At 36.0% G+C, this 25,118-nt stretch overlaps 1 protein-coding gene across 3 annotated transcripts in view; it reads left to right on the top strand.

The window, feature by feature from the left end:
- Positions 1–25,118, top strand: part of STRN3 (striatin 3) — a 104,347-nt gene that overhangs the window by 40,136 nt on the left and 39,093 nt on the right. For 2 of the 3 annotated variants that reach the window (XM_040620802.1, XM_040620803.1), the window contains exons 2-6: positions 11,001–11,104; positions 11,782–11,855; positions 13,016–13,097; positions 16,932–17,105; positions 24,614–24,743. In XM_040620802.1, the coding sequence (XP_040476736.1) occupies positions 11,001–11,104; positions 11,782–11,855; positions 13,016–13,097; positions 16,932–17,105; positions 24,614–24,743 (564 nt within the window). Of the gene's footprint in view, positions 1–4,757; positions 4,843–11,000; positions 11,105–11,781; positions 11,856–13,015; positions 13,098–16,931; positions 17,106–24,613; positions 24,744–25,118 lie in introns of all 3 variants that reach the window. The other variant, XM_040620804.1, reaches the window with a different exon arrangement.

Below are 25,118 nucleotides of genomic sequence, written 5' to 3'. Positions count from 1 at the left end.
TGACATGCCTGTTAAGATCTTTTGCCCTTTTAAAGTTTTGGTTGTTAATAAGAGTTGTTTTAAGGATTCTTTGTAGGTAGTGAGTAACAATCCTTAGTCAGATATGTGTTTTTACAAATATTTTCTCCCAGTCTGTGGTATATCTTTTCATTCTCTTAATGTCTTTTGCAGAGCAGAAGTGATTTCAGTTTTAATAAAGTCATGCTTTTTTTCCCCAAGATCATGCTTTTCATTTTTATATTTCTATTAAAAACTCATCAAACACAAACCTAGATTTTTCTCGCTGCTGAGCATGGAGCCCTGACACAGGGTTTGATCTCACGACCCTGAGGTCATGACCTGAACTGAAATCACGAGTCAGATGCTTAACTGACTGAGTCACCCAGGTGCCCGCATTTATCTTTTGATGGACATTTGGGTTGCTTCCAGGTTTTAGCTATAAGGAATGGTGTTGCTATTAACATAGATCTGTAAATTTCTCTTCAAGACCATGCTTTCAGTTCTTTTTAGTATATGCCCGGAAGTGGAATTGCTGGGTAATATGATAATTTTTTTTAAGATTTATTTATTTACTTTAGAGAGAGAGAGAGAAAGCATGTGCAAGAGCACGCATGGGCAAGGGGCAGAGGGAGAGAGAGGGCCAAGCAAACTCCACGCTGAGCACAGAGCCTGATGCAGGGCTTGATCTCACGACCCTGGGATCAGGACGGGAGCCTAAAATAGGAGTCAGCCGCTCAACCCTACTGTGTCACCCAGGCGCCTGGGTAATATGGTGATTCTATTTTTAATTTTTTGAGGAACCACCATATTATCTTCCACAATGGCTCTGTCATTTTGCTGACATTTACACAAGGTTTCCAGTTTCTTCAAATCCTCACTGATGCTTTTTGTTGTTGTTACTGTTTTTAATTAGCTATCCTAATGAGGTATAGTATCTCTAGGGGGCTTCCATAATGATTAGTGGTGTAAGGCATGTTTTCTTGTGCTTATTGGCCAATCATGTATCTTCTTTGGAGAAATACCTATTCAGGTCTTTTGTCCATTTTTGAATTGGGTTTTTTGTTGTTCTTGAGTTTTAGAAATAGTCTGTATTCTGTATGTTAATCTTTTATCAGTCACACAATTTGCAAATATTTTCTGCCATTCCACAGATTCCTTTTTCACTGTGTTGTCTGTTTCCATTGATGTGCAAAAGTTTTAAATTTTCATCATGTCCATTTTGTGTGTTTTTTCTTCTGTTACCTGCGCTTTTGGTTTCATATCCAGGAAATTATTCCTAGATCCAGTGTTTTGAAGCTTTTGTCCTGTTTTCTTTTAACTTTATAGCTTTAGATCTTATGTTTAGGTCTTTGATCCATTCTGAATTAATTTGTGGTGTATGATAATTTGTGGTATATGAACAGTCTGACTTCATTCTTTTGCATGTGAATATTCATTTTTCCCAATAGCACCTGTTGAAAAGACTGTTCTTTCTTCTCTGTATGGTCTGGGCGTCCTTGTAAAAGATCATTTGACCTATATATTAAGGGTTTATTTTTGGTCTCTCATTTCTGTTCCATTGGTCTATATGTCTGTCTGTTTGCCAGTATCGTACTGTCTTGATTACTTTTGCTTTGTGCGTATGTTTTGAACTTAGAAAGTCTTCCAACTTCATTCTTTTTCAAGATTGTTTTGCTAGTTAGGGGTCCCCTGAGATTCCATGTAAATTTTAGTGTGGATTTTTCTATTTCTACAAGAACTGTCATTGGGATTTTGAAAGGAATTGCACTGAATCTGTAAATTACTTTGGGTAGTATTGATATTTTAATAATATTAGTGTTCTAGTCCATGAACATGAAATGTGTTTCTATTTATTTCAGTCTTTAATTTTATTCAGCATTATTTTGTGCTTTTCATTGTACCAGTTCTTCACCTCCTCGGTTAAGTTAATTCCTAAGTTAATTTATCCTTTTTGATGCTGTTAAAAATAGAATTGTTCTATAATTTCCTTTCATGATTGTTCATTGATGATATATACAAATGCTGTTGAGGGCGTCTGGGTGGCTCAGTCGGTTAAGTGTCTGACTCTTGATTTTGGCTCAGGTCATGATCTCAGGGTTGTGAGATCAAACCCCATTTTGGGCTCTGGGCTGGGCTTGGGGCCTGTTTAAGATTCTTTCTCTCCCTCTCCCTCTCCACCCCCCGCCCCTGCGAAAAAGGAAAAGAAAAAAAAGAAATGCTGTTTATTTTTCTGTGATGGTATCTCAGTACTTTGCTTAAATTGTTAGTCCTAACATTTTTATGGAATCTTTTGGGTTTTCTACATATAAGACCGTATGATCTGTGAACAGAGATAAATTTACTTTTTTAATTTGGATTCCTTTATTTTTCTTGCCTCATTACTCTGGCCAGTACTTACAGTTCTATATTGTATAGGAGTGTTGACATAGGCGTCCTTCCCTTGTTCTTATTTTATTTTATTTTATTTATATATTTTTAAGTAGACACAATGCCCAGCGTGGAGTCCAAACACAGGGCATGAATTCATGACACTGAGATCAAGACCTGAGTTGAGACCAAGAGTCGGACATTTACTGACTGAGCCACCCAGGCACTAGACATACCTCCCCCTTCCCTCTGTTCTGGTTTTAGAGGGAAAGCTTTCAGTCTTAAACTATTGAGTATGATGTTTGTTGTGAGCTTTTCATATATGGCTTTTTTATTATTTGAGATAGTTTTATTTTATTCTTAGTTTGTTGAGTGGTTTTTTTTTTTTTTTTTGTCATGAAAGGGTGCTGAATTTTGTCAAATTCTTTTTCTGCATCAGTCAAAATGGTTTTGCAGTTTTTCCCCTTTACTCTATTAATGAGGTGCCTTACATTGATTGTTTTTCTTGTGTTGAACCATCCTTGCATTCAAGGAATAAATCTCACTTGGTCATGGTGTACAATCTTCATAATATGCTGCTGAATTTGATTTACTAGTATTATGTTGAGGGTTTTTACAGAAGTGTTTATAAGATACTGGTCTGTAATTTTCTTACAGTGTTTGTGTCTGGCTTTGGTATGGGGCATTGCGGGCCTTGCTAAGTTAAGGAGTGTTTTGTCTTCAATTTTTGGAAATGTTTTACAAGGATTTGTGTTAATTCTTTAAATGGTCAGCAGGATTCACTAGTAAAGCTATCATGTCCAGGGTTTTCTTTGTATGTGGGATTTTTATTTTTTATTTTTAAAAAAGATTTATGTATTTATTTTAGAGGGAAAACATGTGGAGGCAGACAGAAGGGCAGAAGGAGAAGGAGAGAAGTGGACTCTCTGCTTAGTAGGGAGACCAAAGACGCAGGGCTCAATCTCAATGACCCTGACGACATGATCTGAGCCTGAATAAAGAGTCAGATGCTTAATTACTGTATGAGGGATTTTTGATTACTGCATCAATCTATAAGTAGGTCTTTTCTGATTTTCTTTATCATTCAGTCTTGTTAGGTTTTGTGTTTCTGGGTTATCCGATTTGTTGATGTGCAATTGTTAATAGTACTCTTCTAATCCGTTTATTTGTGTGGAATTGGTTGTAATGCCTCCACTTTCATTTCTGATTTTAACATTTGTGTCTTCCTTTTTTTCTTAGCCCAGCTAACGTTTTGTCAATTTTGTTGATACTTTTAAGGAATCAGGTTTTGATTTTGTTGATTTTTCTGTTTTGTTTTGTCATCTGTTTTGTCTGTCTCTACTTTAATCTTTCTTTCTTTCCTTCTGCTGCCTTTGGGTTTGATTTGTTGTTCTTTTTCTTGTTCCTTAAATAGTAACACGGTTGTTAATTTGAGATCTTTCTTGTTTTGTTTTGTTTTTTTAAATTTTATTTATTTGAGAGAGAGCGAGCAAGAAGAAGAGGGAGGAGAAGCAGAGAGAGAGAGAGAAGCAGACTCCCTGCTGATCAGGGAGTCCCGATGTGGGGCTCCATCTCGGGACTCCGGGATCATGACCCGACCCAAAGGCAGATGCTTTACCGACTGAGGTTAAGCACTGAGCCACCCAGGCACCTTCTTGTGTCTTAATACAAGCATTTATAGCTGTAAAATTTTCCCTAAGCACTGTGTTTGCTGCATCCCGTAGGTTTTGGTATGCTGTATTTTCATTTTTATTCCTAAGTATTTTCTAATTTTCCTTGTGATTTGTTCCATTAGTTGCTTAAGAGTGTGTTGTTCAATTTCTACTAATTTGTGAATTTTCTGGTTTTCTTTCTGTTACTGATTTCTTTTTTCGTTGTGTTGAAAGAAATTTTTTTATGATATTTATCATTTTAAATCTACTGAGACTTAATTTGTGGTGAACATACGGTCCATCGTGGAGAATATCCCATGCATACTTGGAAAGAATGTGTATTCTGTTGTTGGTAGAGTGTTCAGTATATGTCTGTTAGATCTAGTTGGTTTATTGTGTTGTTGAAGTCCTCTTGTTTCCTTATCTTCTGATTCTTTGATCTGTTATTAAAAGTGGGATATTGAAGTCTCCAGCTATTACTGTGAAACTATTTCCCCCTTCAGTTTTTGTTTCATACATTTTGATGATCTTATTAAGTACATAAATATTTCTAATTTTTTATCTTTATTGAACTTTTTATTAATGTATAATGTCCTTTGTCTCTTGCAGTCTTTTTTGATTTAAAAACTTTTTGGCCTGATAATAGTATAGGAGGTTTATGAACTTCAGTAGTAAATATATTAGGCTCTATGGGCCATATTGGGTCTGTGTTACATATTCTTTTATTGTTTTTTTAAGCTATTTTTCACTCGGGGCCTGTCCAAAAACAAGCCTGAAGCAAGTTGCTAATCCCTCCTGTGCCTTGAACAGAACTTTTAAAATGGTAATGAATTTATTCATCCTTTTCTTTATGGTTAATACTCTTGTCTTGTTCAAGAATCTTTCCTTAATCTGAGATTTTGAAGATATATGTTAGATCCTAAAAAACATTATTGCTCTGCCTTCACATTTAGATCTATAATCCTCCTACAACTGATGTGTCAGGCGGAAGTTTTATTTCATCTCCCTTTCCCATTATGTTTACCCTGTATGCTAAGCACAATTTCTGAAAGGGCCATTCTTAGTGTTCTAAACTTCTATTTTCATAAATCATGTGACCTCATATACATTGGTTTGTTTCTGGAGGTTTTTTTCTTTTATCTGTCTATCCCTGCACCAGTCACTGTTTTAATTTCTCTAGTTTTATAAACCATTTTACTTTCTGGTAGAGCAAGTTCTACCATTTCCTCCTTGGTGATTGTCTTGCCTGTTCTTGGCAATTTGAATTTTAGAATTTTTAGAATTATTTTGTCAAGTTCTACGTGCGCACTGAAAGTTTGATTGAAATTGTATTAACTTATAGTTTGTGTGAAAATTGTTTTTTATGAGTCTGCTAGTACAGGTTGCAGTTTTTTCTGCAGAGATCTTGCACATTTTTGTTGGTTTATTCCTAGATACTTTTTGTATTTTATGCTATTGTAAATGTTTTTGCAATTGCTTTTTTTTTTTTTTAAGATTTTGTTTATTTTGACAGAAAGAGCACAAGTGGGGGTGGGGGGGGTGCAGAGCTCGCCGCTGAGCAGGGAGCCTGAAGTGGGGCTCAATTCCAGGACCCTGGGATCATGACCTGAGCCAAAGGAAGGGGCTTAACTGAGCCAACTAGGCATCCCTCTTTTTTGGGGTGGGGGGGCAGTTACTTTTTAAAGTGTTTATTTGCTGAGATGATGCTACTAATAGTGCGTATGACCTGTAAAAATAGCTCAGAATTCATTGTCAGTGAACCTTTATTAAGCACTGTTTCTTATTTAATTGGTTTTTTTTTAATCACTATCAGACATAACCTTTACCTTTTAAGTCAGAATATCTACATAGATACTCTGTGATGTGAGGTCATAGGGCCACGTCCAGCAGTCATGATATATATGATATTTTTTTTTACCCTCATCTTCATGTGGTTTGGGTTAGGACATGTCCTTTTAAAGGTATTTTCTTAACAAATTCTCATCTTTTTTTGTCCTCTGTGTTTGTGAATTATCTTCGTTCAACTCCTGTTCAAAAGCTGCTGTGGGATTCTTGCTTTTTTAATAAATAGTTTGTGCTTCTTTAATGTACTAGATTCTGTATGGATGGATGGTTTTTAATATGAAAATGCCAAGACAAGAAATGAAAATGAATTCTCACAATAGTGTAAGATTCTAATAGGAAACATTACCACTGTTTAGGCGTGTGTTTTGTTTTGTTTTGTTTTGTTTAAATCCTTTAGAGGACCTTATGACTTTTACTTAGTTTCAGTGCCTTTCTCATTGGAAAATCACTGATTACTGCTTTTTTTTTTTTTTTTTAAGATTTTATTTATTTATTTGACAGAGAAAGAGAGGAGCAGAGGAAGAGGGAGCAGCAGACTCCCCGTTGAGCAGGGAGCCTGATGCGGGACTGGATCCTAGGACCTAGGGATCATGACCTGAGCCGAAGGCAGACGCTTAATCAGCTGAGCCACCTTGGTGCCCCTGATTACTGCTTTTTAAGAAGCAGGAAAAAATGAGCTTCTTTCATCTTTTTCCATGGCTAATTATAATATGCTTATAAGATCTGGAAATTGGAATCACATAATGCTTTTGTAGTATGTCATAATGGTTTTTGCCTTTTTTTTTTTTTTTTTCTTTTTTAAGTCAATACAAGGATGGTTCTAGGGGCGCTTAAGTGGCTCAGTCACTTAAGCATCTGTCTTTGGCTTGGGTCATGATCCTGGGTCCTGGGATCAAGCCCCACATTGGGCTCCCTGCTCGTCAGGGAGCCTGCTTCTCCCTCTCCTTCTGCCCCCCCACTCATGCTCTCTTTCTCTATCTCAAATAAATTAATAAAATCTTTAAAAAAATGGATGGTTCTATATCTGCAAATTAATCGTGATACATCCCTTTAACATAATGAAGGATAAAACCATATGATCATCTCAGTAGATGCAGTAAAAGCATTTGACAAAATTCAGCATCCTTTCATGATAGAAACTCAACAAAGTGTGTTTAGAGGCAACATACAACATGGTAAAGGTCATATATGACAAGACCACAGCTAATATCATACTTAAGGGGGAAAAGCTTAAAGGTTTTCCTTTAAGATCAGGAACAAGACAAGGGTGTTCCTCGTCATTTTTATTTAACATAGAACTGGAAGTCCTGCATTTAGCAATCAGACCTGAGGGGTATAAAAAAAGCATCCAAATTGGTAAGGAAGAAGTAAAATTGCCACTATTTGAAGATGGCATTATATTATATATAGAAAATCCTAAAGACTACCAAAAAACTGTTCGAACTAATAAATTCAGTGGAGCCACAGGATACAAAATTAATATACAGAATTCTGTTGAATTTCTATAATAACAAAAGTGGTAGAGAAATTAAGAAAACAGTCTGTTTACAGTTGCGCTAGAAGTAATGAAATACCTAGGAATAAATTTAACCAAGGAGGTGAGAGAGTTGTATTTTGAAAACTAGAAAGCATCTATAAAAGAAATTGAAGATGACACAAACAAATGGGAAGTTATACCATGTTTATGGGTTGGAAGAATTAATATTGTCAAAATGTCCATACTACTCAAAGTCTATAGATTCAGTGCAATCCCTGTTAAAATATCAGTAGTTTTTAACAGAACTAAAACAAACAATCCTAAAATTTGGGTGGACCCACAAAAGACCCTAAATGGTCAAAGCAGTCTTGAAAAAGAACAACAAAACTGAAGGTATCACAATCCCAGATTTCAAGATAACACTTACATAGCTATAGTAATGACAAAAGTGTGGTGCTGGCATAAAAATAGACACATAGATCAGTGGAACAAGATAGGGAACCCAAAAATAAACCCATACTTACATGGTAAATTTATGGTAAAGGACTCAAGAGTATACAATAGGGAAAAGACAGTCTCTTCAATAAAAGGTGTTGGGAAAACCAGACAGCTGTGTGCAAAAGAGTGAAAGGAGACCACTTTCTTACACCATACACAGAATAAACTCAAAATGAATTAAGGACCTAAATGTGAAACCATAAAACTCCTGAAAGAAAACAGGCAATAATGTCTTAGACATTGATCTTAGCAACATTTTTCTAAATATGTCCTCTCGGGCAAGGGAGACAAAAGAAAAAATAAACTATTGGGACTACACCAAAATGAAAAGTTTCTGCGCAGTGAAGGAAACAGTCAACAAAATGAAAAGACATCCTACCAAATGGGAGAAGATAATTGCAAATGAAATACTTGATAAAGGGTTAATGTCATATAAAGAACTTAGTACAACTGAACACCAAAAAATAAATAAATAAAAATAATAACAATCTGGTTTAAAAATGAACAGAGGACCTGAGTATACATTTTTCCAAAGAAGACATATGGATGACCAGGAGACCTGTGAAAAGATGCTCACATCATTAATCAGGGAAATGCATAGCAAAACCATAGTGACCTATCACCTTAGACCTGTCAGGGTGGCTGATATAAAAAAGACAAGAAATAAAAGTGTTGGTGAGGATGTAGAGAAAAGGGAACCCTTCTGCACCATTGGTGGAAATGTGTAAATTGCTGCAACTGCTGTAGAGAACAAGATGGAGGTCCCTCAAAAAATTAAAAATAGAAATACCATATAGTCCAGTAATTCCGCTAGTGGGTATTTACCCACAGAAGATGGACATGCTAATTGGTAAAAGATACATGCATCCCTGTGTTTATTGCAGCATTATTTACAGTAGTCAAGATATGGAAGCAACCTAAGTGTCCGTTGATAGTTGAACAGATAAAGACGATGGAATATTACACAATGGAATATTACTCAGCCATAAAAAGGAGATCTTGCCATTTGCGACAACATTGATGGACCCAGAAGGCATTATGCTAAGTGAAGTAAACCAAAGAAAGACAGATACTATATGATTTCATTTATGTGGAATCTAAACAAAGTTAATTGAATACACACACAAAAAGAAACAATCATAAATACAGAGAACTAACTGGTGGTTGCCAGAGGTGAGGAGGTTGGGGGGATAGACAGAATAGGTGAAGTGGTTTAAGAGGTACAACTTCCAGTTATAGAATGGATAAGTTAGGGAATGAAAAGTCCTGTAGAGAATATAGTCAATAATAGTGTAAGGGTGGTGTTGTATGGTGACAATGGATGGTGACTGCACTTACTGTGGTGAAAAGGAGAAAGTCGATGCAGGCAAAAAACTTAATCAGAATTTCTTGAGGCTGTGTGATGAAATTGGCATTTCGCTTTTGCTTTGTAGCTCAAGAGAGTCTTAAATGCCACTTTTCTCTTTAGGATGTTAGAGTATTAGGTTCTGAATAGTTACCATTTTTTCTAGACGTTTTATTTTTGTTTTCAAATTTGTATTTGGAAGTAGCTGTCTAACATCTCAGGTGTTAAGGAGTTATAGATGATTTCTTTTTTATTTCAGAGAGAGCCAGTGAGCGGAGGTTGGGGGTGGGGCAGTGGGAGAGGGAGAGAAAGAATCTTAAGCTCGGCCTAATCTCATGACCCTGAGATAGTGACGTGAGCTGAAATCAATTGTCCCACGCTTAGCTTAACTGACCGAGCTACCCTCACCCCTCATGTTTTTTGTTTTTGTTTCTTTTTTAAAGGATAATAGAGGGACACCTGGGTGTCTCTGTCGGTTAAGCATCTGCCTTCTGCTCAGGTCATGATCTCCGGGTCCTGTGATGTAGCCTCGAATCAGCCTCCCTACTCAGCGGGAAGTGTGCTCTCCCTCTCCCTCTGCTCTTCTCCCCTGCTTGTGCTCACTCACTCTCTCAAATAAATAAGTAAATCTTTAAAAAAAGTAAAGGATTATAGAGAAGAGCTTGTTTTGATGGCGGTGGGCATTTAATACTCAGGTTTATATTAATCAGTTTGATTTAGCTGGTCTGCTGGCTGGTTTTTTCTTTTTTTAATATTTTATTTATTTATTTGACAGAGAGACAGCCAGTGAGAGAGGGAACACAAGCAGGGGGGGGTGGGAGAGGAAGAAGCAGGCTCCCAGTGGAGGAGCCTGATGCGGGGCTCGATCCCAGAACGCTGGGTTCACGCCCTGAGCCAAAGGCAGACGCCCAGTGACTGAGCCACCCAGGCGCCCCAATGCTGGCTATTTCTATTATAGAAATGAACAGATCCTAACTTAATGGGTTAAATCATTCAGCTGAATTCATTGGTTCTGATTCCATTAATTGTAATTAAGTTACTAAGTAGCTTACTTTTTCTTAATCAACAAATACACCTATGTATTATCTCAGCAAGAGCATTCTCCCCCATGTGGAAGTTAATTTTATTGTAATTATGTACATAATGGCAAATGTCTCCACACAGATGCTAGTCTCTTTAAACAATTACTCTTTAGTGTTGGGTGGATAAAGGGGACTGACATAATAGGAGGGGCCAGAAAAAGAGAATTGCCTCTCACAGGAAATAAGGCAATTAAAAAGAAAAAACCTTTATGTTACAGTAGAAAAATGACAATAGAAAGTAATGAGTTCTTTGAACATATGGTGGTTTTACTTAAACTATTGCCATACTGTGGTGTTATTGTTTCAAGAATTGAAAGAATTTGGGATGTGTGGTTAGAATAGAAAAGATTATAAATTTTTAAGTATTTCATAAAATGCTTTTGAGGTATCATTACTGTTTTTTGAAACAACCAGTATCTCATTTTGGGAAAAATATTTTACCTATTTATCAAAATAAAATTTTTTAGTTCTTTGTGACTTATATGTTAGGAAGTAGGTTCAATTTTTATGTATAAAATTTCTTTTTATGATTATATAAAAATTTATATTAGAGACTTTAAGATTATAAGCAAATAGCTGATTTATAGTCATGTTTATTTTTAAAATAATTGTGTTACTTAACAAAATTTGGTTGACTGTATGAATTTTAAAACTTGCTGTCATGTTTTCTTATTTTTGGTTCCCTGTGTATCGTTAGGAAAAAATGAAAATAAACGAATCTTTTATATTTTTAGGCCCGGATAGCATTTTTGCAAGGAGAAAGAAAAGGTCAAGAAAACTTGAAGAAGGATTTAGTAAGAAGAATAAAAATGTTAGAGTATGCATTAAAACAAGAAAGGTATGTGTTGCCTCATTTTCTTATATGTATAATATAAAGTAAAACAATATTTTTTATACTAGTATTTAAAAGCTCTTTGGAAGATATGAAACCCTGCCCCAAATACAAGATGATACTTTGATTTGATTCTTACAATGGGAAAAGACAAGATTTAAATCTTTAAAATTGAAATAATAACTTTTGTTATGGAACCTAAGTTTTGGGATTTTTTTTTTCCTTAATGGTCATGAAAAATTTATCTTTACTCAGGTGTATACTTTAATTGGGTAATTTACATTTTTTTCCACAGCTGAGCACCTTTTTTTCTAACTTCTTTGCAAGTAAAGCTTAAAAACAGACGTTCAGGGGCGCCTGGGTGGCACAGCGGTTAAGCGTCTGCCTTCGGCTCAGGGCGTGATCCCGGCGTTATGGGATCGAGCCCCACATCAGGCTCCTCTGCTATGAGCCTGCTTCTTCCTCTCCCACTCCCCCTGCTTGTGTTCCCTCTCTCGCTGGCTGTCTCTGTCTCTGTCGAATAAATAAATAAAATCTTTAAAAAAAAAAAAATAAAATAAAAAAAAAATAAAAACAGACGTTCATATTATGTTTTATTTGTTATTAGAGAAATATATACCAGAATTAACTCTGTAGAAAAGGATAAAATATTTTCTTTCAACAATTTATTATTGAATTTTCAGGGCAAAATATCACAAATTAAAATATGGCACAGAACTGAACCAAGGTGATTTGAAAATGCCAACCTTTGAGTCAGGTAAGCTTGATTCTTCTGTTAACCTTCTCCTGACCCAATTCAAGAAAAATTGGTTTAAGCTCATTTTTATGTAACAGTCATGTTTTCCTCACTCTCATTTTGCTTTGATATTATTGGTTAATCAGATGGTTGACCACTGTAATATTATCTAGTGTTTTGGGGGAAATAATAAACGACTAAAGTAAGTAGTTTTATCTCCATCTCAATCCTGAGGTTATTTATCCTGTTTTCCTTGTGTTGAAACCTATATAAAATTGTGGGTGCATTTTGGGTATTAATTAGAGGTGAAAGGTAATGAAACAGTTCTTTCTATACTTGTAGGTAATTCTTATCCCATATGAACTTAATTTTTTATTATTACAAAGTTCTTTTTATCTGGAGAAGCTGTGATTAACAGTTTAATTTTGAAAATTGGAAATTTGATTGATTGAATTTGGAAGCCTCATAGGCAGCCAAATAAGGTTAAGAGAAGGAAAAAAAATCTTCATCTTGCACATGGGGCTCAGTCTCACAACCTTGAGCCAAAATCAAGAGTTGAATGCTTAACCGACTGAGCCAGCCTGGCGCCCGTGTAGTATTTATTAAACTCTCTCTTAATGCATATACTTTTATTCCAGAATAAAATATGACTTTGTACTTGTAGTAGAAACCATTTTCTGGTTTAGGTTTTAGTTCTAGAAGTGAAATTGATTATATAAAGTATTATGATAATAGACTTAAAGTTAACTGATAAAAATTCAAAATTGTTTCAGTAGTTTTATATATACTGTTTCTTAAGTGCTGATTTTGAATAGTGTAAGTAAATATTAAATATAGCTTTTTAATTTTGAAGACATTCAACCTAGCAGAATTCTGGTAGTTAAAAAAAATTATTTTTTAGCATTTCATTTCAAAGCCTAGTCTTCTGGTTTTTCAATTGCTAGTAGAATAGTTGATGTACTCTTGGGTTTTCCCAATTTTAAAACAAGGAGAGTTGTACCTGAGTGTTTAGGTTATTGAGATAAACACACTTAAAATGAATGACCCACAGTAAATATTCAGTAGTGTTAATTTACTTCTATAAAGTAAGAAAACTTTGGCAATATTTTCTCAAGAGTTGAAATAATGCGTGTGAAATCATCTGGGTTTTTGTGTGTGTGTGTGTGTATGTTAATTTTTAGAAGAAACCAAAGACACAGAAGCTCCCTCAGCACCTCAGAATAGCCAGTTAACGTGGAAGCAAGGCAGACAGCTGTTAAGACAGTAAGTAATGGTTCATTTTCAGCTTTCTTTAAGGATCTAGGTATGAAAGTGCTTATATTCAGTTACTTTGCTAATGAAAAATTATTTGGTGATAATAGGACAGTGTGTAGAGGTTTCATATTGCTTTCTTTATTAGACTATTGGATCTTTTTAAAGTTTGTCTCCTCTGAATATTCCTTTGATCACTGCTCAGGATGATGTTTTCTTATTTGTGGGGTAGAATGTCATAAAAACTGGATGACTGGAAGGCAAGAACAAAAACAATACAGAGTTCATACTTGTGGATACTCTCATTCCCATCACTGCAGAATTCACAAGCTTGGGTTTAAGTGGGAGTATTACTGGTTTATAGAGCAATTTAACTGGTTATCTGAAACCTTTCATAAGTGGCTTGCCAAATCCTACTTTTACGTGAATTTTTGAGGAACCTTTTTGATGTTTGAATTCTTTGCTGTATTAGAAGTAATTGTGTGGCATATCTTACTTACTGTCTTTTATTTATTTGTTTTTCGGCTTTATATTTTTAAAGCTTTGGTACCTGTGTACTAATGATATCCTGGGTAATTTACAATTATTCAGCTTTCTCAACTCTGTACATGTTTAGTTTCACTTCAGTAACCCAGTGAAATGTGGTCAGACCCTTGATCTTGTTACTACCTAGAACTACCCTACTCTGGAAAATTCTATGATCCAACACTTGTCTTATAGTCCACCTTTTCCACCCCAATTCCCATGTTATTTGCCCTCTGACCTTACCTTGATCTTTATTTTTTATTTTTTTAAGATTTTATTTATTTGACAGAGAGACAGCCAGCAAGAGAGGGAACACAAGCAGGGGGAGTGGGAGAGGAAGAAGCAGGCTTCCCGCTGAGTGGGGAGCCCGATGCGGGGCTTGATTCCAGGGACCTGGGATCACGCCCTGAGCCGAAGGCAGACGCTTAACAACTAAGCCACCCAGGTGCCCCTACCTTGATCTTTAGATTCTTGGTTACTTCATTTGCTCCTTTAGCTCTGGTTGGTTTTATTTTGTTTATTTGTTGATGTGGGCCTTTCTTGTTTTTATTTTTACCTAGCTCCAGCTTAGACCCCATCATCCTTTTGCTCGTACCCCTAGCTTTCTTGCTGCCCTCTCTTACCCCTTTCCCACCAGTCATTTTACTATACCTACAGTATCCCAGCCAGCCCTAGTTCAGTCTTGCTGTCTGCTGCTTCTATTTCTACTTAAATCTTGGAGAAAAATCACAGAGTCCTCTGAATGTGCTTACATATTCATGGTTCCCTATACAAACATAATAGAAAGCCTTTCTCCATAACCCTGGTCACGTCCTACTCCCGTTACCGTCAATAGATATTCTGAACTTTTACCATGTATCTCAGCCCATTCTCCTTTACTCGTTAGAGCACCTCAGGTTCTACTTCACTGAAAATATGAAGACTGTCAGGTGAGAACTCCCTTAACTTTTTGCTTTCCTTTCTGTAGATGTATTTAAACCTCAGTTTAGTTTAGTTTCTGGTGTTTCATTCAAACTCTTGAGACTATCAGTCCAAACTCTTAGTGACTAAAACTTGAACAAGCTTTACTAAAACAGATTATTCTTCGGAAGGATGCTAGAGTAGCTAGCAGAACTGAAGAAAATGGTGAATAACTGAGTATATGGAAGACAAGAGCTGACATATACCTGAGGACTTCTCAGGGAATGGAAACACCCATGTTCTTATTGGGTGTTCTTATTCTCTGGTTTTCTTCTCTGTACATCAGTTTTAATCTTTACTTCCGAAAACCACTTTTCTCTAGGTGGCAGGGGAGCCCCCTCTTTTAGTCAAAATTGGCTTAACTTGATCAAATAAATGCCCATGAGTCAGTTATTTTTACTTAGGTTGTGTGAGATCTTCGTTGCTCATTCAGACCACATGGTTAGAGTGTGATGGCAGTTGTGCCCCCCCAAAAGAGAAGTGCAGTTTTCAGAAGTGTGCAGTAGCTGTGGAGAAATCATTTGTACACTATTTCTCTTATAAATGCCTAATGTTACTGCCTGGATTAATACTCTGTCTCTCCACATCTTTCTCTGAGAGTAGTTTATCTCCGTAATCTTCCTTGTTCATTTCTCAGCTGTGTATTTTGTTTTCTACTTTGATACTACACTGAAGCTACTCACAAACATACTTAAGAGACCTTTTTGTTCCTATTTGAAATGCTTTTGTAAAAATTTGACATTAACTATTCATTCTTTTTTGTTTTTAAGATTTTATTTATTTATTTGACAGAGAGAGACAGCCAGCGAGAGAGGGAATACAAGCAGGGGGAGTAGGAGAGGAAGAAGCAGGCTCCCAGAGGAGGAGCCTGATGTGGGGCTCGATCCCAGAATGCCGGGATCACACCCTGAGCCGAAGGCAGACCCTTAATGACTGAGCCACCCAGGCGACCCTATTCATTCTTTTTTGAGCTCTTTTTTCTTACTTACTCTCTGCTGTTATTTCCCACCCTTATTTCTCAAGTGCTTTCTTTTAATTTTCTTTGATTTTCTTTTATTTTTCTAGCCCTTTAGATGTCTGTGTCCCCAGGCTTTCTGTTCTAGAGCTTTTTCTCAGGGTAACCTCATTTAAATCCATGGCTTTAAATACCATTGAACACTGATACTCCCAAATCTGTATACTGAGTCCAATCTCTTCTGAGCATTGACCTCTCTTATTGTGCCTAATAAATGTTGTCACTTTCATAGATTCCACATGATTATCTGGTAAGTCCCCTATAAACCAGATTCAGACACTTTATTCTTCATTTCATTGAATAGAACCACCATCTAAGCTAGAAACCTGAAAATTTTCTGAAATTCTTGTTATCTCCTTTCATTCTGCTCCTATGTTTATTTGTGCACCAAGTCTCTGAGATTATATCTTGCTTATTTTTCTCATGTTTATTCTCTTCAGTTTTATTTCTTGCTGTGTTAGTGTCCTAACCAGCCTCCCTGTCGTTAGCTTTCATGTAAAAATCTTTTGTTCTTTGCCAGTAGTGTCTAAGACTCCTTTTAACATCCTTCCTTAGCCTGTCAAATACTTTAAGAAGAAATTCTTTTTTTTTTTTTTTTTTTTAAAGATTTTTATTTATTTATTCGACAGAGATAGAGACAGCCAGTGAGAGAGGGAACACAAGCAGGGGGAGTGGGAGAGGAAGAAGCAGGCTCATAGCGGAAGAGCCTGATGTGGGGCTCGATCCCATAACGCCAGGATCACGCCCTGAGCTGAAGGCAGGCGCTTAACCGCTGTGCCACCCAGGCGCCCCTTAAGAAGAAATTCTTTATCACACAAAGCCATTCATGATCCATTATGTATTATGTCATAGTCTGGTCCCTTCTTTTCAAATCTCATCCTGGATCATAGATTAGATACATAGAAAGTTTCAGTACCAGATTTCAGATCCTCAGAGGGAGAACTAACCTGTCCATCATTCTCTGGCTGAGAACCCAGGTTTAAACTTAGCATGTTACAGTTCTGAGGTTTAGTTCTACTCATTCTTTACCACTAGTGGACTTTTTTTTTAAAGTAATATATATCATCAACTCCTAAAGCTTTTTAAGGTTCTTGAGCTTTTTAGGCTTTAGGATAATTGGCCCTTAATTAGTGTTAGCCATACTGTATGCTTTCTTAATTAAATTTCGGTTTATAATTGGCCTTGTTCTTTAGAATTGGAACTAGTCTGTAGAGAAAGTTTGAGGCAAAGGAAGATTATATTTTATAGGGTTATGGGTTTTTCTGAAATTCCTTGATATGATTTTGAGTTCACAAGTTTGCAGGTATTAATATATGAGATTTAATATTTTAAATTTTCTTTTATAGATACCTTCAGGAAGTAGGTTACACAGATACAATATTAGATGTACGGTCTCAGCGGGTAAGGTCATTACTTGGACTATCCAATTCAGAACCAAATGGATCAGTAGAAACAAAGAACTTAGAACAGATCCTGAATGGAGGTGAATCTCCCAAGCAAAAAGGACAAGAAATCAAAAGGTATGATCTGTACTTACAGGTTAACATTGCTTATGTAATGGGTACTATGAGTCTCTTAACTTCTTGTTACTACCGTTAACAGTTTTTAAAGCAGGTAGAGTTTAAAGACTTTTTCCCTCCTACATGGTACCATGGGCAAATAAATGTTCTGTTTAGGTACTTTTTAAATTGATGGTCTTAAGTTTTTACCAGTAAATTGGCTATAGTTCTGAAATAGGTGCAAAATTTAAATTTCAATTTGAGAGTGATTTCATGTAGTTCAGAGCTATTTTAACATCCTGATTTAAATTTTTGCTACGGTATTTTCAACAAATTATAATGGTACTCTATAACTAGAATAGCAATGGTTATTTACACACAAGTAGGAAAGAAATAAGGTTCTGTGTTATGTTTGGGCTCAGAGAGCCACCAGTTATACTTTTTAAAATTCAATGTCTTTACTGAGGTAAAATTCACATAGTATACATTTCTGCCATTTAAAGTATATAGTTTGTTTTTAGGATATTCAGAGTTGCTCAGCCATCACCACAATTTTAGTTTTTTAAAATATTCATCAGCCCCAGAAGGAACCCCATACTCATTAGCCAACACTCACCATTCTCCCCTGCACTCCTTTCACCACCAACCCTAGGCAACTGCTAGTCCACATTATGTTTCTATAGATACCCTATTCTGAGCATTTCATATAAATGTTTATTTATGAAGTGACTTCTTTACCTTAGCATAATATTTTTAAAGCTTCATCCCTGTGTCTGTAATTCATTCCTTTTTATTCCCAAATATTCTGTTCTATGGATATATCACATTTTGTTTATCCATTCCTTGTCCAGTTGATGGGTATGTGGATTGGTTCTACATTTTGAAATAGAGACTAAGGCTACTTTGAACATTGGTGTATATGTGGACAGATGTTTTCAGTTCTTTTGGGTATATACCCAGGAATGGAATTGCTTGAGTCATATGGTAACTCTGTGTTTACCTTGTCGAGGAAGTTCCAAACTCTTTTCCAAAGTGGCTAAACTATTTTACATTCCCACCAGAAACTTATGAGTTGTAATTTCTTCGTGTCCTCATCAACATTTGATGTTTTCTGTCGATCAGATGTACCTTTGGTTAATACAGACTTGATAAATGCAAGGCATTAATAACTAGGTAGAACTTTTTTTTTTTTTTACCCCTAGATGTCACCTTGAAAACATAGGTTGGAAAGACATAGAAAAGAAAAAGAATGGGAAGAAACTAAATGAGTTCATTGAGTTCCTTTAGAGCTTAAGAAATGAATAATATGTATAGTTTATAAACTAGCATTATTTCATACCTTAGCTGTATTTCATGACATTATGCTTTTGTTTAAAACAAGTGCTAAAAATTTCAAGTTAACATAAGCCTTTGCTTTAGGGTTTTTATTTCCAAGAAATAAGGTCTCTTCAATAACATTTGACATCAAATAGAGCTCTTATTTTCTTTACCCTGGATTTCAGGAAGCACAGAATATTTTTGTGGTATAAGAGAAAAAGTAAAAGTATTATGCATTTTTAAGCTTGTTAGCTAATCAGGCTAAGTAGTTCATAGAATTTATAAATATTTACAGGAATGCAGTTTAGCACACCTGAATCTGAATTAAATCTCCACACCAGACTTAATCTTCTTGTAAAGCTTCTTGCCTTTTCAAGATTAAGACTTTAATAGGTTTCTTTTCTATTGTGTTTAAAAAAACACATAACATGAGATCTAGCCTCTTAATTTTTAAAGTTTACAGTGTGGTATTGTTAACCATAAGCACAGTGTTGTAGGGTACACCTCTAGAACTTTTTCATCTTTCACGACTGAAACGCTATACCTGCTAAATAACAGCTCCCTGTTTCCTCCTCCTACCAGCCCCTGGCAACTACCGTTCAACTTTCTGTTTCTATAAGTGACTGCTTTACATACTTCATATAAGTGGAATCATGAAGTGTTTGTCCTTCCATGACCGCCTTATTTCATTTAGCATAATGTCATGAAGGTTCATCAGTGTTGTAGCATATGACAAAATTCCCTCCTTTTTTATGGTTGAATAATATTCCATTGTATGTATATACCACATTTTCTTTATCCATTCACGTGTTCACCGATGTTAGGTAATAGTTGTTCTTAATCAGGGCTGATACCCATCTTAACGAGTATACTTATATAGTCTGAATCTGCACTAATGGAGGTATGTGTGGTTCAGCTGTTACTCGGGCCTTCGGAAACTCCTAGGTATGAGAGAAATGATCTAACACGTTGAAATTTTAGCAGAAGGAAGTTTATCACATTCTTATTTATAATAGCAAAAAGAAGCAATCTTAATGTTTACCAGTAGAGGAATGGCAGATTTTAGATCATATTATTAGAGGCAGTTTGCTAACTGGTTTAGAATTTGAATTCTGAGGACTGACTAGGTTTAAATTGTGACTTTGCCGCTTATTAGCTATGACTTTGGACAAGGTACTTAACCTTCCTATGCCTCAGTTTCCTCACTTGTAAAATAGTGATGATGGGGTTAATATAAAGAAGAAATGAATTAATAGGGAAACCTTTAGAACAATGTCTGGCACATAGTAAGTACTATGATGAAATATTGTGTATCCTGTTGAAATGTGACCCTACCAGAGTAATGTTTACTAGATTCTGCTGAGTGAATGTCCCTCTTGTATTCGTTGGCTTATTGTTAGGGGGGTGTTGTCGGTGCATCGTGCATCATGTCACAAAGCATCTACTTTATGAGGATTCATGGGAGGACAGAGTTCTCTTAGATCTTGCAACTGGAATAAGCTTTGCTGCTGCTTAGTAATTGGTTTGATTTATCTGTGAACCTTTAGTCGTTGCTCCTTTTCTCTTTTTACTCTGTTTGGAATCTTGCCGTATTTGTGCCCTGCAGACATGCTCCCCCACTACTTTTAGCCTTTTACTTATCAGCCTTGCCCTTGGCTTCCATTTTATTATCTATTCATCTGGACGTTTTAATTTTTTTATTCTGTTGATTTTCTTTTTACAGTGAGAGAGGATAGTAAATAAATAGTTAGCAAAGAAAAAAACTATTACAAAATACCATAGACAAAGACTTTTGCTTAAGCATCATGGAATAATAAAGCCACATTTTAGTTGTGTGCCTTCTGGAACCTCTGTTAAAAGTACAGTTAAAGACTTTTTAAGACGCATTAACACATAAGAACAAAAAAACTGAATATGTAGAAAGAATGAGAGGGTGCACCGTACATCAGATAGGGTCAGTTCAACAATTTTGGAAGGTGGAAAGAAAATGGAAGAATATCACATGCCTTAAATCTAAAGACATTCAGGAGCAATAATAAGAAAAGGAACAAGCCAATTAAAGTCATAAAATACCAGCAAAGCTCCAAAGGCTAAGGAGTTAGAGGTATCAGGTACATCTGGATTGGGTTTAGAGGGAGTTATGATTGGAATATTGGTTTAAAGTTTATATAAGAGATAGTTAGAATCTCAGATCTCCTCTTTTATCCTGTGTAGCAAGCTGAACACCCCTTCACCTATGGTGATATATTTTCCAGTGAAGTCGAACCATGATTTCTGATTTCTTAAGAAATGAAGCAATTCTTGGATAGAATCTACCTAACTGGAAACAGGAGGATTATCTGAATCTCCAGCTGAGCAGTGAGATCCCCTGTTTTCTTCTAGTATTTGCCTTCTGGTATGTTGGTGGTGGGTCTTATATCCCTTCCAGGCAAAATGTTGAAATTTATCACATTAAGTGGAAAAGACTTAATGTTATTGACGATTGGGATCTGCCAGTGAAAGGGTCAGCCTCTGTGCTATCATGCAGAAGTGAAGCCAGCCACTTTGGCAAACCTCACCTATGTACTCAGTACATACAGTTAGCTTTTTGGTGCCTCACTCTGAAAGGTGAACATTTTTTTTTTTATATATATATTTTTTATTTTTTTATTTTTTTAAGATTTTATTTATTTATTTGACAGAGAGACAGCCAGCCAGATAGGGAACACAAGCAGGGGAAGTGGGAGAGGAAGAAGCAGGCTTCCAGCAGAGGAGCCTGATGTGGGGCTCGATCCCAGAACGCTGGGATCACGCCCTGAGCTGAAGGCAGACACTTAACGACTGCGCTACCCAGGCGCCCCTGAAAGGTGAACATTTTAGGAAAGACTTTAATATGGAAATTGGAGACCAAGGAGCCAAAGAAAAAAAGGAACTCAAGAGAAAACAGGGAGCAGATTTTCAAAACTATAATTGCTCTTCTGAAAAGACTGAGAGAAGATAATACCTCTACAAAACAAATAGGATGTTATTTGGTGATGGACATTAAGGAGGGCATGGGATGTAATGAGCACTGGGCATTATATTAGACTGAAGAATCACTGAACTCTACCTCCAAAACTAATAATACAGTATACGTTAATTAATTGAATTTAAATTTAAAAAGCTCTAAAAAATAAAAGGTTCAATCAGAAAGCAAAAAAGAGCTGTTAGAAATTAAATGGTGTGATAGAAAAAATTTTTATATAAAACTTGGAGGATAAGGTTGAAGAATCACCCCCCCCCCAAAAGAGAAAAGGGGAAAGAGGAAGTAGGACTGAGAACATACGAAAATTGAAAGATCAGTTCAGTAGGGCCAGCATCTGACTAGGCGTTTCAGAGAGAACAGGTAAAATGGTCTTGAAAAGATTATTAAATTAGTAATAAAAGAAAATTTTCTAGAATATATTTATAGGATGTCAATTTCCAGGTATGTTTCCATATTGAAAGGATTCTTCCCAATTACACTAAAATTAATAATTAAAAAAACCCATATAAAGGCCATCATCTTGAACGCTAAAAAAAAAAAAAAACCCATCTCAAAAGAAACAGTATGTTAACATGCAACTGGGGTAGAGTCTCAGACCCTTCATAATCGTGGTGGCTTAACTTTCATTTTCCTAAAGACTAATGATACTGAGCATCAGTTTATGCCATCTCTACATCTTGTGGTACAGTGTCTATTTGAATAATGTTCTCATTTTTTATTCTATTTGTTACTGTTACTTAAGTGTTCTTTATATGTTCTGGACACAGGTTGTCTTCATCAAGTATATGACTTGCAAATATTCTCTCCCGATCTGTAGGCTTTTCTTTAAATTCTCTTTAACAGTGTCTTTCGAAGAACAAAGTTCTTAATTTTGGGAAGTCTGATTCATTTTCTTTTCTGGATTGTGTTCTATTTGTCTTTTAAAGCCATGCATGTGTATTGCTGTGATGAAATACAATATTAAAGGGATACCTGGGTGGCTCAGTCAGTTAAGCTTCTGCCTTGGGTTAGGGTCATGATCTCAGGGTCCTGGAATCAAGTCCCTTGTTGGGCTCCCTGCTCACCAGGGAGCTTGCTTGTGCTCTCTCTCTCTGACAAATAAATAAATAAAATCTTTAAAAAAAATACAATTTTATAAAAACTTAAAACATGAGTTTCACTTTAGAGATAGACTTTTTTTTTTTTTTTAAAGATTTTATTTATTTGAGAGAAGGAGAGAACTAGAGAGAGCAAGCACAAGTAGGGGGGCAGAGGGAGAGGGTGGAAGCAGGCTCCTGGGTGAACCGGGAGCCCAACATGGGACTTGATTCCAGGACCGTGGGATCATGACCTGAGCTGAAGGCAGACACTTAACCGACTTCCACCCAGGTGCCCTTAGAGACAGACATTTCTATCCAAGGGACGGCACTATTTAATTTGTGAAAGTTAATAAAAAAATTCTCATGTCTTCGATGTACTATTTTCTATTTTTCTGTCATTAATGTACCAATTTTGCCAATTATCTTTTTGCCTTTGATTTAATCCCCAGATATTAAGACATATTGTAAATGTTAAGCTGTAAAGTGTGTGTTGTGTTATTGTGGTAGTTTGTTTTTACTAGTTTTATTTGGAAAAACCATCTCTTTCTACATTCAGTTTTTATGCAGGTTTTTAATGTGCTGGATTAGGCAGAGTATAGTAGACCTACTAAAGTCCTATGCTATGTTAAAAAACAGTATGAATTAAGGTGCCTGGGTGGCTCGGTCAGTTAAGTGTCTGACTTTTTTTTTTTTTTTTTTTTTTTTTTTAGATTTTATTTTAGAGAGAGAGAGAGAGCATGTGCATTGAGGGAGAGGAAGAGGGAGAATCCTAAGCAGACTCTGCACTTGCATGGTGTCTGATATAGCGCTTGCTCTCACGACCCTGGGATCGTGACCTGAGCTGATACCAAGAGTCAGATGCTCAAACAACTGAGTCACCCAGGTGCCCCCCTTGTCTGTTGATTTCAGCTCAGGTCATGATTTCAGGGTCATGAGATCAAGCCCTGCACTGAGGGCTCCATGCTGGGCATGGAGCCTGCTTAAGATTCTCTCTTTCCCTCTGCCTCTGTCCCTCCCCCCCTTAAAGAAATAAAAAGTCTGAATTGTATTGTGACCTTAGAAACAATCAGGGAGGGGAGAAAGCTCCAAATTTTAGATTATTATTCTTTTTTTTTTTTTTTAAGATTTTATTTATTTATTCGACAGAGATAGAGACAGCCAGTGAGAGAGGGAACACAAGCAAGGGGAGTGGGAGAGGAAGAAGCAGGCTCCCAGCGGAGGAGCCTGATGTGGGGCTCGATCCTAGGACTCTGGGATCACGTCCTGAGCCGAGGGCAGACGCTTAACGACCGAGCCACCCAGGCGCCCCTAGATTATTATTCTTTTTGGTACCAAAAGATCATCTAGTTCAACTACTGGTAAAGAGATTGCGGCTGAAAGGTTAAGTGACTTGGCCAAATTCAGCCATCTAGTTAATGGAAGAGCAGAGACTTTTATTGTGAAAGCCTTTGTTGGGTTGAAGTTTCCACTGTTCTCTTGCTTTGTTATTAGACATTTAAACAGCTATTTGAAAACCCTTTTTTGTACATAGAGGAGGAGCTCAGATTACAGTTTAAGAAATGACTTCATAGATAGATAAAAATAGATTATCATTCTTACCTATTAAATAAATGATTCTGAAAGACTCGAAAGTATTTCTTTCGTATATTGAGAATCCTGTTTTCTAGGTAAGGAAGTCTGTGAAATGGCTTGGAATATCTAGATCTGATTTACCCTATAACTTTAAATCTGGGCAGGTTTTAGTCTTCAGACATTTGGGCCTCTGTAAGGGGTTGCAGAGCTATAGGAAATGCTAAGTTTAACTTGCTGGCTTATGATGGCTTTATTTTGAGAAATAATACCACATTTGAGTGTCTGTTACTATAAGATTTTGATACAGTAATTACTCAAAGTATGTTGATAAATAAACATTGGAGAAACTTAACAGAACAATCGCTTTTACTTTAGTCCGAAAAGATAAATAATCTTCAAAACATTATATTCTTGGGTAAGATACTTAGGCAATACATTATAAATAGGTTATCATTTGAATCTCTATACTACTTTCAAGTACTGTTTGAAAGTAGGAAACAAAGAAATATTAGAATTAACCATTGGAATATTTGGATTCATCTTTTCCTCTTTGACAGGCCCTCTGGTGATGTTCTTGAGACATTCAATTTTTTAGAAAATGCTGATGACAGTGATGAAGAAGAGGAAAATGACATGATTGAAGGCATCCCAGAAGGAAAAGATAAACATCGGATGAATAAACACAAAGTAGGAACTCCATTTTTAATTTTTATTAGCTAAAATAATAAAATAAATAATATATGTATGTATTTGGAATAGAAATTTTCAGGGTGTTTTAAGTTACATTGGGAGTGATTATTTTTTATTTTATCATCTCACTTGAAAGTTTTATATATTGTCAGTAATACTACCCACATATAGTAGAAATTATTATTTGCTGTATCATTCACTAAATGACAAAAGGGGGTCTGTTTTTATAGAACTAGTTTGGCGGTTTGAAACTTAAAAAAAAAAAAAAAATACCTTCTCCATTCCTGCTACAATTAAGAATCACTGCTGAAGTCTGTCTCTTCATGTATAGTAAACAGGTGATAAATAAAGTGAAGGTGTAGTGGGGATACT

This window comes from Ursus maritimus, unplaced genomic scaffold (assembly GCF_017311325.1).
Source record: "Ursus maritimus isolate PB19 unplaced genomic scaffold, ASM1731132v1 scaffold_36, whole genome shotgun sequence".
NCBI classification, from domain to species: domain Eukaryota; kingdom Metazoa; phylum Chordata; class Mammalia; order Carnivora; family Ursidae; genus Ursus; species Ursus maritimus.
This window is presented reverse-complemented; position numbering and strand designations above follow the sequence as displayed.